At 36.4% G+C, this 17,891-nt stretch overlaps 1 protein-coding gene across 21 annotated transcripts in view; it reads left to right on the top strand.

Moving 5' to 3' along the window:
• GPHN (gephyrin) overlaps positions 1–17,891 on the top strand; it is a 535,403-nt gene that overhangs the window by 432,205 nt on the left and 85,307 nt on the right. For all 21 annotated transcript variants that reach the window (XM_086320195.1, XM_086320194.1, XM_086320189.1 and 18 more), the window contains one exon: positions 14,740–14,832. In XM_086320195.1, coding sequence (XP_086176321.1) covers positions 14,740–14,832 — 93 coding nt within the window. The remainder of the gene's footprint in view (positions 1–14,739; positions 14,833–17,891) is intronic.

Below are 17,891 nucleotides of genomic sequence, written 5' to 3'. Positions count from 1 at the left end.
AGTGATGCCATCCAACCATCTCATCCTCTGTCGTCCCCTTCTCCTCCCGCCCTCAATCTTTCCCAGCATCAGAGTCTTTTCAAATGAGTCAGTTTGTCACATCAGGTGGCCAAAGTATTGGAGTTTCAGCTTCAACATCAGTCCTTCCAGTGAATATTCAAGACTGATTTCCTTTAGGATGGACTGGTTGGAACTCCTTGCAGTCCAATGTACTCTCAAGAGTCTTCTCCAACACCACAGTTCAAAAGCATCAATTCTTTGGTGCTCAGCTTTCTTTATAGTCCAACTCTCACATCCATATATGACTACTGGAAAAACCATAGCCTTGAGTAGACAGACCTTTGTTGGCAAAGTTATGTCTCTGCTTTTTAATATGCTGTCTAGGTTGGTCATAACTTTTCTTCCAAAGAGTTAAGCGTCTTGTAATTTTTAATTACAGCAGAGTATGTCTCAAATCAGTATGAAAATTATCCTTCTAAAATAAGAACCTAGAAGTGCATGTATATGCAAAGTTTACTGTTTATTTTAATGTGTTTTGACTACAGGTGAATTTTCTTCTGTCTCTGAGCTGTCCTTTATTATATCTACTATTTTCAACTCCTGTCTGCAAGCAAGACCTTTAAGGAGCAAGTGCTCTACTAATTAAACATACTTTCCTTTGGTTTCTTGGAAGAGAAATACCAGTGGAGATAATATTTGTCACACTACCACTTATGATTCATCTTTGCTTATAAAATACATGATGTGAATACATTATAAATTCATACTTAGTGCAGTACCAGCTGCTGTAAAGCAGATTAAAATATTCTAGAATTCCCTGTTATCCCTAATGTCTTTCAGTTAACAGTGAAAAAACTAAGGTTTGAATAGAAAGGCTTCTGCTTTCTTAGGAGCATTATTTTACAAGCTCTAGGGGTTTTTTTTTTAAGACTTTATAACCAAAGACTTTGGCATTTCTGACCTGAGTTCTTTGTATTTCCACAAAAGACTTAAGCAGTTCTAGAGATGGAATCTTTAAGTTTTACTGAACTCAGTTTAAGGCAGTGAAGTATCCTTCTTAGAATACTGATCACAGCAGACATACTTCTCCCTGTTTCTGACCTAAAATGAGATACATTTATAATAGTTTTTAAAAGAGAAAAGTATGTATGTGAAAATATATAATAATATTCATAGAAGAAGGTATGAAATAGGAAGCTTAGTCTACCTGTTTGTAACATAGGGATGATTTAGCCAGCATTATAGGTCTGATTTTTTTCTAAGTGAGTTAATTTTACTCAATTGTGTAACTGTAAAAATAACTCCCCCACACAAGGGGTCTTCGTGAGTGCCTAACCAGTCATATTATTAATATCTAGTCTACTGCTGCCTGCTGCTTTTCTGAAACCACACGCCCAACGTTTATCAACAATAGTACTTCGGCTCCACCTATGGGCAAAGAGAAGAGATGGTTTAAGATCCATGACAGTATTTAAATGTAAGCAAGAGAGACACCTCCAAGTAATAAAGTATTTTGCAGCACTGCTACATACTCTGTAAGTTCCCAAATCAATCATCTGGTGAGACGTTGAATGAAATCTAATATTGACTGCTTGAAAGAGCTAGTCACTGCCTTATCCGTGAATCCTACTGATAGATATTGATATACTTGCTGGTGTGTATTTACATTTATCCTTCAGTTCTGTTATATTTGCTGCTAACTGGAAGCCCTTACCATTTTCCAATCAATTGCATATTTCTCATCAAATCCTTTCCCTTGCCTTAGGCCTTTAGGGAAAAAAGAAACTTGGGCTAATACCTGTTTTTCTCTTTGAAGAGACTTAAATGCTGCTGGTAAGTTAACTTGATATCAACCCCAAAAGCAGAACTAATCTAATAGAGATCTAATTTACCTTAAAGATAGAATTCCTTATATTAAGCATGAGTACAAAATAAAAATTGGCCGATTTTCTGTTATTAGATTTATGCTGATAACCTTAAGCATGAAGCTGTTCTTTCTTTCCAGAGGAAATGTTTAATTTTTCTTTCTAAGATATTTCAAAGATCTATAAAGACCAGATGGTATATGTGTACTTCAAATATGACTTTTCTTGACTCTTCTAATATAATTATATATGTTAAAATGACAGAAATATTCTTCTTTTAAAAGTCTCTTATTCTTGCCCTTTAAAAAATAACAGCTTTATTGAAATACTATTCACATACCATATAATTCACCCACATAAATTATATAGTTCAAAGGTTTTTAGTTTATTCACAGATATGTATAGCCATCACCACGTCAGTTTTAGAACATATTATCACTTCAAAAAGAATCTCCACTGTCTTTAGCTATCATCCTCCTCCTATCTCCCTAGTCCACCATCCAGTCTTAAGCAACCACTAAACTACTTCTATCTCTATAGGTTTACCTATTCTGAACATTCACATAATGGGATTGTATAATATGTGGGCTTTTATTACTGGTGTTTTCCACCTAGCATAATATTTTCAAAGTTTATCCATGTTGTAACATGTATCCGTATCTCATTCCTTCTTTAAAAATTATTGTAGTAAAAAACATAAAATTTATCATCTTAACATCATTAAGTTAATTAAATTAACAAATTATCATTGCAGTTAAGTGGCATTAAGTACATTCACATTGTTGTGAACATATCTCCAAAATTTTCTCGTACAGGATATCTGAAACTCTTTACCCATTAAACAATTCCCTTTTTCCTCCTCATCCCAGCCCCTGGTAACCACCATTTTACTTTCTATTTATAAGAATTTGACTACTTTAGATACGGTATATAAGTTGAGTCAGCAGTATTTGTCTTTTGATGGCTGGCTTATTTCACTTAGCTTAATGTCCTCAAGGTCTATCCACGTTGTGCCATGTGATAGTATTTATATATACACACCACGTTTGTTAATCCATTCATCTGTTGATGGACATTTGGAACACTTCCAATCTTGACTATTATGAATAGCGCTACTGTGAACGTGGATGTGCGCATACCTCTTCAAGACCCTGCTTTCAGTTGTTGTGGATGTATACTGAGAAGTGAGATTGATGGATTAAATGGTACTTCTATTTTTAATTTTCTGAGGAAATTTTTTCTCTTTTCCGTACTGGTTACACTATTCTACAGTCCTACCAAGACTATGTCAGAATTCCAGTCTTTCTACATTCTCATTCTACATTCGCACTTGATTTTTTGATAGTAACCAATTAATGGGTGTGAGGTGATATCTCATTGTAGTTTTGATTTGCATTTTTCTGATAATTAGTGGTGTTGAGCATCTTTTCATATACTTATTAGCAGTTCATACATCATCTTTGGAGAAATATCTATTCAAATCCTTTCCCAGTTTTAAGCTTTTTTTACTTTTAGTTAATATGCAATGTTCTGTTAGTCTCAAGTGCACAGCACAGTGATTCTTTATACGTATACATATATATTCAGATATATGTGTGTGTGTGTTCTTCTTCAGATTCTTTTCCATTATAGCTTATTACAAGATATTGAGTAGCATTTTCTGAGCTATATAGTAACTCTTTGTTGATTACCTATTTTATATATAGTAGTTAGTGTATATATATTAATCTCAAACTCCTAATTTATCTCTCCCCCGACCGGCTATCCTCTTTGGTAATCATATATTTGTTTTCTATGTCTTTGAGTTTATTTCGGTTTTGTAAATAAGTTCATTTGTATCATTTTAGAGTAGTATTTTTATAAGTGATGTTATATGGTATATCTCTTTCTCTGAATGACATACTTCACTTAAGTGATAATCTCTAGGTCCATTCATGTTGCAAATGATGCAGATGGCATCATCTCATTCTTTTTTAAGGCTGAGTACTGTTCCACTTTATACACACACACACACACACACACACACACACACACACACACACGCTATTTCTTTATCCATTTATCTGTGGATGAACATTTAGGTTGCTTCCATGTCTTGACTGTGAACATTAGGGTGCATGTCTTTTCAAATTAGTTTTATGTGGATATATGCACAGGAGTGGAATTGCAGGATTATATAACTCTTACTTTAGCTTTTTAAGGAACCTCTGTACTGTTCTCCACAGTGGCTACACCAATTTACATTTCCACCAACAGTCTAGGAGGGTTCCTTTCTCTCCACATTCTTTACAGTATTTATTATTTGTAGATTTTTAATGATGGCCATTCTGACTGGCGTGAGGTGATGCCTCATTGTAGTTTTGCTATTCACTTCTCTAATAATTAGTGATATTGAGCATCATTTCATGTGCCTGTTGGCCATTTGTATGTCTTTGAAGAAATGTGTATTTAGGTCTTCTTCCCACTTTTTAATTGAGTTGTTCAGTTTATATATATTAAAGCTGTATGAGCCGTTTGTATGTTTTGGAAACTAATCCCTTGTCAGTAGCATTGTTTGCAAACATTTTCTCCCAGTCCATAAGTTGACTTTTTGTTTTGTTTATGATTTACCTTTACTGTGTAAAAGCTTTTAAATATAATTAGGTCCCATTTGTTTATTTTTCTTTTTATGTCCATTACTCTAGAAGACAGACCCCCCCCCCCCACCACCAAATATTGTGACTTTTGACAAAGAGTGTTCTGCCTATGTTTTCCTCTAGGAGTTTTATGATATCCAGTCTTACATTTAGGTCTTTTATCTATTTTGAATTTATTTTTGTGTATGTGTGCTAGTCACTCAGTCATGTCTAACTCTTTATGACCCCATGGACTCTAATCCTCCAAGCTCCTCTGTCCATGGCATTCTCCAGGCAAGAATACTGGAGTGGGTTGCCAGTTCCTTCTCCAATTTTTGTATATGTATATGGTGTTAGAGAATATTCTAATTTTGTTATTTTATATGTGGCTGTCTAGTTTTCCCTATACCACTTATTGAAAAGACTGTCTTTTCTCCATTATATATCCTTGCCTCCTTTGTGGTAGATTAATAGACCATAAGTACATGGGTTTGGGGGCTTTCTGTCCTATTCCATTGGTCTGTAAGTCTGTTTTTGTGCCAGTACCATACTATTTTGATTATTGCCGGTTTGTAGTACAGTCTAAAGTAAGGGATTGTGGATTAAACTTTTAGCTTCATTCTTTCTCAAGATTGTTTTGGCTATTCAGAGTCTTTTGTGTTTACATACAAATTTTAAAATTTTTTGTTCTAGTTGTGTGAAAAATGTCATTGGGAAGGCAGTGGCACCCCACTCCAGTACTCTTGCCTGGAAAATCCCATGGACACAGGAGCCTGATAGGCTGCAGTCCGTGGGGTCGTGAAGAGTCAGACACGACTGAGCGACTTCCCTTTCACTTTTCACTTTCATGCATTGGAGAAGGAAATGGCAACCCACTCCAGTGTTCTTGCCTGGAGAATCCCAGGGACGGCGGAGCCTGGTGGGCTGCCGTCTGTGGGGTCGCACAGAGTCGGACACAACTGAAGTGACTTAGCAGCATTGAATCCATAGATTGCTTGGGTAGTATGATAATTTTAACAATATTGATTCTTCCAGTCCAAGAATGCAGTATATTAATATCTTCCATTTGTTTGTATCATCTTTAATTTCTTTCTTAAGCTTCTTATAGTTTTCAGAATATAGATCTCTTGCCTGCTTAGCTAGGTTTATTCCTTGGCATTTTTTGTTGTTGTTGTTCTTTTTGATGTAGTGATAAATGAGATTGTTTCCTTAATTTCTTTTTCTGATCTTTTACTGTTAGCATATAGAAATGCAAAAAAATTCTGTTAATTAATTTTGTATCCAGCAGCTATACTGAATCTACTGATGAACTCTAATCATTTTCTAGAAGCATCTTTCGGATTTCCTATGTATAGCATCATGTCATCTGCAAACAATGACAGTTTTACTTTTTTCCCAATTTGGATTTCTTCTATCTCTTTTTTTTTCTGAGTACTATAGCTCTGACTTCCAAGGCTATGTTGAATAAAACTAGCCAGAATGGTCATCTTTGTCTTATTCCTGATTGTAGAGAAAATGCTTTCAATTTTTCACCATTGAATATGATGTTAGCTATGGGATTGTCATTGATGGCCTTTATCATGTTGAGGTATGTTCCCTCTATGCCCACTTTCTGGAGAGTTTTTATTATAAATGGATGGTGAAATTTATCAAAAGCTTTTTTCTGCATCTGTTGAGAGGATCATATGGTTTTTATTTTTCAATTTCTTAACTGATGTATCACATTGATATGCAGATAGTGAAAAGTCCTTGCATCCCTGGGGTAAATCCCACTTGATCATGGCGTACAATTCCTTTTTTTACTATTTATTTATTTATTTTTTGGCTGCTCTAGGTCTTCGTTGCTTTGCATGGGCTTTCTCTAGTTGCAGCAAGTGGGTGCTACTCTTCATTGCAGTGCTTGGGCTTCTCATTGTGGTAGCTGCTTTTGTTGCTCTAGGCACATGGGCTTCAGTATTTGCAGCACGTGGGCTCAGTAGTTGTGGTGCAAGGCCTTAGTTGCCCAACAGCGTGTGGAATCCTTCCAAACAGGGGAGCCTCCCAAACCTCACTCATAGTTACAGGTTTTACGTTTAGGTCTTTAATCCTTTTTGAGTTAAGTTTTGTATATGGTGGAAGATAAGAGTCCAGCTTCATTCTTTCAAATGGGGCTATCCAGTTTTCTGTTTCTGAAAAAAATGCTGTTTGCATTTTAATGAGATTACATTGAATCTGTAAGTGACTTTAAGTTGCATGGGCTCTAAGAATATTATGTTTTTAAATTCCTGAACAAAGAATGTCTTTCCATTTATTTGTATCTTCTTTATAATTTCTTTCAGCAATGCTTTATGGTTTCTGTTAGTACCTCCCTCCTTCTTGTGGCCAAATAATATTTCGTTGTATGTATTGGGTTTTTATCCATTAACCCCCTTGGTTTGCAGGCCTTTGGACTTGGACTGGAATCATAACACTAGCTTTCCTGGGTTTTTCTGAATGAACTTTTTGGCTAATCCAGTATACATCACTTTTATTTATCCATTCATCAAGGGGTGGACTGTTGGATTGTTTCCATCTTTTGAGTATGAATGAATAATGCTGCAATTAATATTTGTTTACAAGTTTTTGCCTGGACATATGTTTTCATTGGGCTTCTCTGGTAGCTCAGCTGGTAAAGAATCCGCCTTCAATTGACTCTGGTTCAGTTCCTGGGTCAGGAAGATTCCCTGGAGAAGGGATTGGCTACCCACTCCAGTATTCATGGGGTTTCCTGGTGGCTCATATGGTAAAGAATCCTCCTGCAGTGCGGGAGACCTGGGTTTGATCCCTGGGTTGGGAAGATCCCCTGGAGGAGGGCATGGCAACCCACTCCAGAATTCTTGCCTAGAGAATCCCCACGGACAGAGGAGCCCAGCAAGCTATAGGCCATGGGTTCGCAAAGAGTTGTACACAAATGAGCAACTAAACACAGCACATGTTTTCATTTCTCTTGGGTTTATCCTTCCCTTTTAAGAAGAACAGAATTTAAATAATAGCAGAGACTCCTGGAAGTCTAGGCTGCTAAAAGTTATTTTGAATATAACCTGTATTTATTGTTTTGATTAGACATGAAGGAAAGAAAAAATACAGTTCTGTGTCTTCAGAAACTGAAGAAACCAAATGCACACTTTTCACACTCATCACCCTGAGAACTCTTACACACAATTTTGCAAGTACTTGCTGATATACTACTAACTGAATATACAGAGTCGTATTCAGAGGGGCATCAAGGAGAACCTATATCTTTAATGAAGTCTTGAAATAGATGATGGACATTTACTGATAGCAAAAGGAAAATGTCCAGGTTTGGGGAAGTCATTGCTGTAATCATGGAGGTAAGCATCCATTATACAAAAAGATTTGCTTAAAGGAGTCTAAATGGGCAATAATGAAAGTAAAAGTTAGCAAGATGTCCTTCTCTATTATATGTATTCTTTGGGTGAAGTTGTTTGTATTAATATTTGATTGATATGATTCTCTTCTCTATTTATCCAACATTTCCCTCCTTAGTCCTAATCATTAATGTACTCATTCATTGACTCAGTCATTCAGCAAACACTCACTGAGTGCCTTTTAAGTACCAAGCACTGTGCTTGGTACTGGGGATACAATGATGGGTGAGTTATGCTGTGAAAACAAGGAATTAACAACTTAATGAAGAAGTCAAGATATAATAGCTTCACAAACAACCAATGTAATGTGGAAAGTGTACCATAACAGATTTGTGTATAATCCCTCCAAACCATTCTATATCTTGTCACTAGGCACTTAAAAGTTCTATTAAAAAGTGCTATTCCTTAAAAGTTCCATTATCTCTGAAGAGATTTAAATGCTGCTGGGAGGTTAACTTGAAGTCATTACTTTGCTTAAAATCCTTCATTGGATTCCCATTTTCATAAGATTAAGTTTAAATTCCCTTGATATTGCTTCTGTTGTCGAAAATGCCCCCCACTCTTCTCCTACTTCGTTTGTACTTAAAACTTTAAAACTCAGTGTAGGTATCATCTCATCTAGGAATATTTTATTGATGTTCCACAAATTGTTGATTAGGTGGTTTTTTTCCCAATATTGTTGTCACTAAGTCATGTCAGACTCTGCAACCTCATGGACTGTAGCATAACAGGCTCCTCTGTCCTCCACTATCTCCCAGAGTTTGCTCAAATTCATGTCTTTTGAGTTGGTAATGCTATCTAAGCATCTCATCCTCTGCTGCCCCCTTCTTTTGTCTTCAATCTTTCCCAGCATCAGGGTCTTTTCCAGTGAGTTGACTCTTCACATCAGGTGGCTAAAGTATTGGAGCCTCAGCAACAATCCTACCAGTGAATATTCAGCATTAATTTCCTTTAAGAATGAGGGGTTTGATCTCTTTGCTACCCAAAGCACTCTCAAGAGTTTCTTGAGCACCACAATTTGAAAGCATCAATTCTTTGGCGCTCAGCCTTCTTAACAGACCAACTCTTAAATCTGTACATAACTACTGGAAAAGCCATAGGTTTGACTATATGGACCTTTGTTGGCAAAGTGATGTCTCTGCTTTTTAATACTCTGTCTAGGTTTGCCATAGCTTTTGTGTATTCTTGCCATCTCATCTTAGTCTCTTCTGCTTCTGTTACATCTTTATCATTTCTGTCCTCTATCATGCCCATCTTTGCATGAAATGTTCCCTTGATATCCAACTTTCTTGAAGAAATCTCTAATCTTACCCATTTTAATGTTTTCTTCTATTTCTTTGCATTGTTCATTTAAGAAGGCCTTCTTATCTCTCCTTTGCTATTCTCTGAAACTCTGCATTCAGCTGAGTATATCTTTCCCTTTCTCCTTTGTCTTCTACTTCTCTTCCTTCCTCAGCTATTGGCAAAGCCCCCTCAGACAACCACTTTGCCTTCTTACATTTCTTTTTCTTTGGGATGGTTTTGGTCACTGCCTCCTGTATATTGTTATGGACCTCCATCCACTCTGTCTAGTCACCTCCAATCATAAGGGATTTGTTTTAGGTCATACCTGAATGGCCTAGTAGTTTTCCCTACTTTCTTCAATTTAAGCCTGAATTTTGCAGTAAGGAGTTCATGATCTGAGCTGATGTTTTCTGTATACCTCCCATATTACCCTGATGATATATTGTCACGGCCCATACTATCTTGTAGTCATATTTTTATTTTTCCATATTCCCCTTTCTCACATATACTGTTACATGTGAATTCCTTGAGGAAATCAGCCAGATCTTACTAGTATTTTTGTCCGCAGTGTCTAGCATATAGTAGGTTCCCAGTGTTTGATGATGAATGAATAAATAAGTCAATGAACTTTGTTTTCTTGTTTAGAGGCAGAAGACCAAAGACATGATATCTGAGCTGAAACTTAGGGGATACCTGAGATTCTCTAGGCACAGGAAAGGAGAAGGAAAAAAATATTCCTGTCCAAGACAACATTATTTGCAAAGGCATAGAAATAAGAAAAAGCCCACCGTGTTTAAGATGCAGCAAATCATTCTTTATATCAGAAACTAGACACTTGTCAGAAATAAAACTCAATCTCAGTATAAACATTTTCCAAATGATGCTGGGCAAGCCTTACGCTAGCACTACAGAATTCTTAAAATAGGATCTGTGTATTATTTTGTAGCCTGGTGAATCTTGGGTAGATTTTGGCATTTAAATGACTCACTTATAGGATGTAGAGAACAGGGAACCTCCACCTACACCATTGGTGAGAATGTAAATTGGTACAGCCACTGCAGAAAGCAGTATGAAAGTTTCACAGAAAACTAAAAATAGGACTACCATATAACCCAGCAATTCCACTCCTGGGTATGTATCCAAAAAATAAAAAACAGTAATGAAAAAAGATAAATGCATCCCAGTGTTCATGGCAACATTATTTATAATTGCCAAAATATGGAACCAGTCTAAGTGTCCATCAACAGATGAATGGATAAAGACATTACACACACACACACACACACACACACACAATGGGCTGCTTGCTACTCATCCATAAAAAAAGTGTGAAGTTTTGCCTTTTGCAGCAATGTGGATGGACTTAGAGGATATTATGCTAAGTGAAGGGGCTTTCGCAGTGGCTCAGGCAGTAAAGAATCGGCCTACAATGCAGGAGACCCCTGGGTCAGGAAGATGCCATGGAGAAGGGAGTGGCTACCCGCTCCAGTATTCTTGCCTGCAGAATTTCATAGGCAGAGGAGCTTGGGAGGCTACAGTCCATGCAAAGAGTTGGACATGACAGAGCTAACACACACTATATATGCTAAGTGAAATAAGTCAGACAAGAAAGATACTGTATGATACCATTTATACATGGAATCTAAAATAAACCAGTAAATATAACAAAAAAGCAGCAGACTCACAGATGTAGAGAACAAACTAGAGGTTACTAGTAGGGAGAGGAAGGAAGGAAGGGGCAATACAGGGGTAAGGAAGTACAAGCTATTAGATATAAAATAAGCTACAAGCATATGTTGTACAACACAGGGGATATAGCCAATATTTTATAATAACTATAAATGGAGCATAATCTTTAAAAGTTGCAAACCACTATATTCTATGCTTGTAATTGATATAACATTTACAGCAACTATATTTCAATAAGTAATTAAATAAACACACTAATTCCTTGTCATATGTACATCTCAATCTGTCATTATTATTTGATTCTCCTCAAATTTGCAGGCTATTTTTTAGTGTTTATGTGTATGGTAAAATGGGAGTAAGGAGGGGCAATTATTACTGGAAACTTACATAACAGAATTTTTACTTTAGTTTCCAGAATCTAATTGCATCAAATTATGGTTGAGTAGACCCTATACCTTAGGAACCATCCAGAATGGAATTGCACAATAAGATATATGAGTAACTCAAGTATTAAAGGGAGAAATCAAGCCAGCTGATACGCTTTTCTCTAAATTGGCCATCAATGAGACCTTAGTTAACTTATGTTAAGCTGCTGCAGTAGCTAAGACTGTCAGTATCAACAGGCTTTCAAACTTAGCATACTAAGTGTTCAGAAGTAAAAAGAGTCTTGATGAGATTGTATCACTTCTCTTGAGCTACTGGCAAGGACCTAGGGAGGAAAAATACATGTGCTAACTGTTGATGACAGCTGTTCTTTATAGTTTTTTGTGGCGGTGGTAACACATAAGACTTGCCGTTTTAATCATGTTTAACTGTACAGTTCAGTGGCACTAAATACACTTACGTTGTTCTGCAACTGTCACTACCTTCCATCTCCAAAACTATTTCATCACCCAAAGCTGAAACTACATACTCGTTAAAAAAATAACTTCTTATTCTTCCCTTTTCCCAGCCCATGACAACCACCATTCTACTTTTTGATAACTATAGTTTTGAATACTCTAATTACCTCAAAAAAGTGAAATCATATGATGTTTGGCCTTTTGTGGCTGGCTTGTTTCAGCTATTTTCACTTATTTCATAATCCCTTCAAGTTTCATCCATATGTGTATGGATAACATATGTAAGAATTTCCTTCTTTTTAAGGCTGAATAATATTCCTATATGTATGCACCACATTTTGTTGACCCCTTCATCTGTCAGTGGATACTTGGGTTACTTCCACTTTTGACTATTGTGAATAATGCCACTATAAAAATAGGCACACAAATACCTGTTCAAGTTTCTGCTACTACTTCTTTTGAATATGTACCTAGAAGTGAAATTGCTGGATTATATAGTAATTCTATCTTTAATTTTTTGAGGACTCACCGTGTCGCTTTTTTGAATGTTAGAACAGAGGAAGAGCAGTGTGTGAAGGGTATGTAGCTATTGCCATTGTAGTAATGATTGAAGTTCTAAGATCTAAATTTCGGCCCTGTCTTAGCCATCTGTAAAATATGTGATCTTGGGTAGGTTACCCTGTTTAAACTTCTCTTAATTCACCTCTAAAATGAATATAATAATGCTTTACTAGATTTTTTTAAGAATTAATGAAATTATATATGTGATATTACTTGGTAATTTATAAAATGCTGTATAAACATTTACTAGATAAACTAGATCAGCTGCCAGGAAAACTCAGCCCTGGTGCTATCTTTGATTATTAAATACTATTACTGAGTTATTCAAATCCCAGAAAAGTTATTCTCTTGGGATCTGTACTGGTGTCACACTTCCATTTTCATTCACCACACTGGATAGAATAGTTTCAGATAAGGAGCTAACCCAAATAGTTTATTTTCACCCTAAGCAGATGCCATAGGGTCCACTACCAGAGGCTGCCTTATAGCTTCAGGTTCATTTGGGAGTTAATGTTGTATATGTGTATACAAACAAGGTCCTCTAGTCCCACCAGTCCCACCACTTCCCTGGTCTTACAAAGTATGGTCCATAGCTCAGGATAGCTCTAGAATAGTTTCAACCTCCTGAAGGTACCTACAGCTAGTTCTCCCAATTCAGGTGTCACTTCCTTAAAAAGGGTCAATATCACTATCACTGTGGATCAGAGTACAAAATTTAAATCTGTCTGTACTTACTTCTTTGTCCTAGGTTCCTTAAACCAGAGGACCCAAAGTAGCTAAGAATGACAAAGCTAAAAACAAAAGACAGACCAAAAAAAAACTCATCTATCCAGCTCTGGAAACAATAGAATTTTCTAAACCTATACAAACATGTGTAAATCAAGTTGTGTATTACCTATAGTCTGTGGAGGGAAGTTTGATTTTTTTTCCCCTCCTCTTCTTCCTTCTCTGCTGCTAAGTCATTTCAGTCGTGTCTGACTCTGTGCGACCCCGTAGATGGCAGCCCACCAGGCTCCCCCGTCCCTGGGATTCTCCAGGCAAGAACGCTGGAGTGGGTTGCCATTTCCTTCTCCAGTGCATGAAAGTGAAAAGTGAAAGCCAAGTCGCTCAGTCGTATCCGACTCTTAGCAACCTGCTGCTGCTGCTGCTGCTAAGTCGCTTCAGTCGTGTCCGACTCTGTGCGACTCCATAGACGGCAGCCCACCAGGCTTCTCTGTCCCTGGGATTCTCCAGGCAAGAACACTGGAGTGGGTTGCCATTTCCTACTCCAATGCATGAAAGTGAAAAATGAAAGGGAAGTTGCTCAGTCGTGTCCAACTCTTCGCGACCCCATGGACTGCAGCCTACCAGGTTCCTCCGTCCATGGGATTTTCCAGGCAAGAGTACTGAAGTGGGGTGCCATCGTTATTATATTACTTATTGAATAGCAATAGTAATGATAATAATAAGGGCAGATTCTGACTAGAGGATTTAAGTAATTGGTCGTGACTCTTGAAACTTTTATTCTTATTGGCATGAAATCAAAGTCCTGGAAGCTCACCAGAGATGCTTGTCATCCAGAGTATGAATAGTGGTTTGAATAGTCACTTCACACAATACATTACTGATGCTCTTCTTCTAGTCACTGCTTTTTTAAGTTAATAAAGTCAAATTTTTGGCTAAAGTTAAATAGAATGTTAAGGAAGCTCCTTTCTTTACTTTTCTAAAAGAAAAAAATTATAAAAATTACATGTGATCATTGTAAAAATTTGGAAACTTTCAGAAAAGTATAGAATAGGGTATAAAAGTATACATAATTCTAACATATTACAGTAAACAAATACTTTCTATTTTCATGTATGTCCTTCCCATCTTTTTCTATTGATCTATACACATATATCTTAACATAGTTAAGATTATACTTTACATGTATAGTTATACATGTTTTAAAATGCATATTATAAGAATTTTCTTGTGTCAGTGAATATTCTTTATAAAACACAAATATTGTATAATATTTTGTCATAAGGATGCATCACTGTTTAAATTTCTGTATTGTTAATCTTTTCATTTCTTTCCATTTCTCACTAATGTAAGCAACTCTTAAATAAACACATACAGGAAGACTTGTCCATTTTCTTAGAAGTGAAATTACTGGGTCAATGACTATGACTATTTAAGAACTTTTTAAAGAAAATCATCTTTGAGTTGTTAAAGGGTTTATGACACATCAACTTGAACACATCTTTGATAACTGTGTAGCTACTCGTATTCAAATAACCCCTACAAGTGTTACTGTTCATTGATCTAATCTTTCATTTCAGACACTAGGAGGCATCTCTTCCCTCTGTCGCCTATTCCTTGGGATAGAAATAAGGAGGTCTGACTGAGCCCTTATACAAGCCTTGTCAGACAAGTACTTATGTCCTTCTTGTTTAGGACCACCTATTTAACCCACTGCACTCAACATCCATATTTTCCTTTTTTTCTCTTACAGATGGAATGGGGCGAGTCCTTGCTCAAGATGTATATGCAAAAGACAACCTACCCCCTTTCCCAGCATCAGTAAAAGATGGCTATGCTGTCCGAGGTAAATATTTCAGTTTTCTTGAGTATCAACATACTCACATTGGTTTTGGGGGGTTTGTTGGCTTGTTTTGCTTTGTTTTTAGTGTTCTGTTTTTAGATTTTTGACTCAGCCCAGGTACCTAATGACTGTTACATCTGTTTCCCCCTTTGTTGTCAAAATTCATACACAGATAACAATATTAACCTACACCTGTATATTTTCTGGCACAATCTTGAGTAAAACTTCAGAGAAAATACTGTAGTTACTTGAAAATTCTTACTCACAGATAACTATGTAGAGATTGATAAAGATATTGTGCCATAATTCTTTGGGCCTCTACATATACCGGGTAGCAGACAGTCTTAGTCTGAAGTTTTCCAAATGTTTTCTAGTGGAAAACATCTATAGGTCCAGGGAAGACAGGCAAACTCCCACCATGGGATAAAGTGGGCCAGTTTTTTTCTTTTGCTTTAAATTCAAACATCAGTAAGAGCTTCATAGAAAGCAAGTGTGAAGGAAACCTCTAAATCCCTAGAAGGTCCTATATTTCAGAGCTCCAAAGCTCCAGATTGTACCAGCAGTTCACGCCTTCAGAATTGCCTGGGATGGCATAAAGCTCAAAAGCAAAATCATTTGCCTCCCTAAAGTCCAGTTTAAGAAAACACAAAATGAAAATGCAACTGAATTGCTTAGAAACTAATATCAGTTATATTATATTGGCTGACATCATTGAAGAAATGTTTAAAAACATTTGCCAGTTTATCAGAGCTGTTAAGAATGCCAGTTCCTTTCTAATGATCATTTATGGAGTCCCTTACTTGACTGTCTTCATTTTTAATTTTTTTTTATACTGTATCTAACCATTAAAATATTTTCCTCTTTCTTGTGATTAAATATATTCACTGATCCCCTCAATGTTGCATCACCAACTCTTAGGAGTATCTTTCTGTGTTGGAGACAGTAGAACAAATGGTTAAAGTTATGGACTTAAGCAAAGAAAGTGATCTGGGCTCTTGTACCAGTTCCATCTGTGTAACTTTAAGCACATCAGTTCAACTTTTTGAGCCTTGGTTTTCTTGTCTATAAAACTGTGATAATTATAACCATACTTATCCCAACAGGTTATTGTGAGGACTAAGTGGGACTGTAGAAAGTCTTAAAGTATCTGGCATTAAAAAAAAGCTCTCAATGTTTTTAATGTTTAATAATAGTACCTATTATTATCAATCATATTTACTTAAACCATCTCTGAAAAAAGGATAACATTATCTGAACTGTTATTCTCACAAAACAATGGAGAGGTTAATTCCTCCTAGTATATTCTTTCCACGAAGCTGTCTTAAATGCACCTAACTTAGCTTGATCTCACTAAATTAGTTGTTTTCATTGTCCAGTCACTAAGTTGTGTATGACTCTACAACCGCATGGACTGCAACATGCCAGGCTTCCCTGTCCTCGACTATCTCCCGACTTTGTTCAAGTTCATGTCCATTGAGTCGATGATGTTATCTAAATTACAGCTGAAAACAAATAACAAATGCCCATTGCCTCCTTTGTTTTCTAAGTTCATTTCTTCTATAATGTTTATTAAGATGAATATTGTTCAGAAAGAAATTATTTTAGTATTCTGATAGCCTCATTGACTCTACTTTGTTATTCCCTCTAAAACTTCTGTCTGAACTTTCAATTGGTAGCCATATTGGATTGTTCTGAAATGGAAAAGAATTCTTACTTCCAGAGTAGAACAAACAACTACACCAGATGAAACATCAAAGGGACAAGAAAGTCTTTTTTTTTTTTTTTTTACATACTCAGTAATATAAAGTAGGAGAAAGTGAGGAGGTAAATAATATGAGACAGAATTATTCCAAAACAGAATGTTGTTCTGTGATTTTTACATAAAGCTCAATATAAAACTATTGCTTTTAGTGTTTTTAGTTAGCCCACATGAACAATGAAAGAGCCTTTCTGCAACTGTAGAATCTTATCAAAGAAATGTGTATATAAAATTACCGTTTAGACTATCATAATCTATTGTTTTAAAGTGGTGGTGTTTTTAGTTATTTCACACATGTACACAAACACACAGAGACATTTAAAATGGCATCTCACAGTGTAAAAGGTTCAACAGACAGGCTGCCATGCAGCTAATTCACATTATTTCTTTCCTGTGAAGTATTGCTAGTTCTCTAAGATATGGAACATATAACAGAAAACCATCGTGGAAATGGTTACATTTCAAAGTTGGAATGGTTGGTTAATTATGATCAACATCACGATTAAGGCAGCAAAGGTTCTCAGTGGACGAAAAGGCATGGTCTAAGTCTTTTCTGTGCTGTAACCACCCTAGGCGGTGTTTTGGTGAAGAGCAGCCTTGAGGCTGCTGTTGTGGCTCTCTACCACTCTACTTCCTGTACCTCTTCTCTCCACCCTGTGTTCCTTTACTCCCATTCCTTCCTCCCCACTCCCTTTATTCTCCCTGTTTTTCTTCTCCTCTGCCTTTGCCTTAGGCCTTCCAGTAATAACCCGTGGCACCTGTGAACATTGCTAACCCTCTAGGTGTAAAGAGGTTCCTAACTTGCTCTGGATCACTAAGCATTAGCCAGTATCCTTCAGAAACATGTGGGATAAAACTCCAAACCAGTTGGAGGATCTCTTGCTTTAAGGTATGTGGGTTGAAAAATCAAGACAGTAACAAGTAGCTGAAGAAATAGGAACAGCTTTTAAAGAATAAGAAAGAATAGAGTAGACAGGAATTAAGCGATGATGATGTAAACTAATAAATCTAAAACTACATTCAGGAGGAGGAGGGAGTGAATTTGAAAGATATAAGCAGAGAAAATGAAAATAGCATTTACCAGCTAGAAACAATACAATAGTTTTATTCATATTTTTGAAGAGTTATTTCTCCCTTCACACTGATTAAGCTAATCATCTTCTTGATGCATTCACAGCCTCCTGTAGAGATGTGGGTGCCCATTGTCTCACAATTGCTTCTTAATTTGTTAATAAAGGCAAAGATATCTCAATACCAAGTTCACTCTCTTGAAAATGTTCAATTTGAAAGACTTAATGCTTCA

The sequence above is a fragment of the Bos grunniens genome, chromosome 10, assembly GCF_055505025.1.
Source record: "Bos grunniens cultivar Pamir isolate PY7600 chromosome 10, Bosgru_T2T1.0, whole genome shotgun sequence".
Classification (NCBI taxonomy): Eukaryota; Metazoa; Chordata; class Mammalia; order Artiodactyla; family Bovidae; genus Bos; species Bos grunniens.
This window is presented reverse-complemented; position numbering and strand designations above follow the sequence as displayed.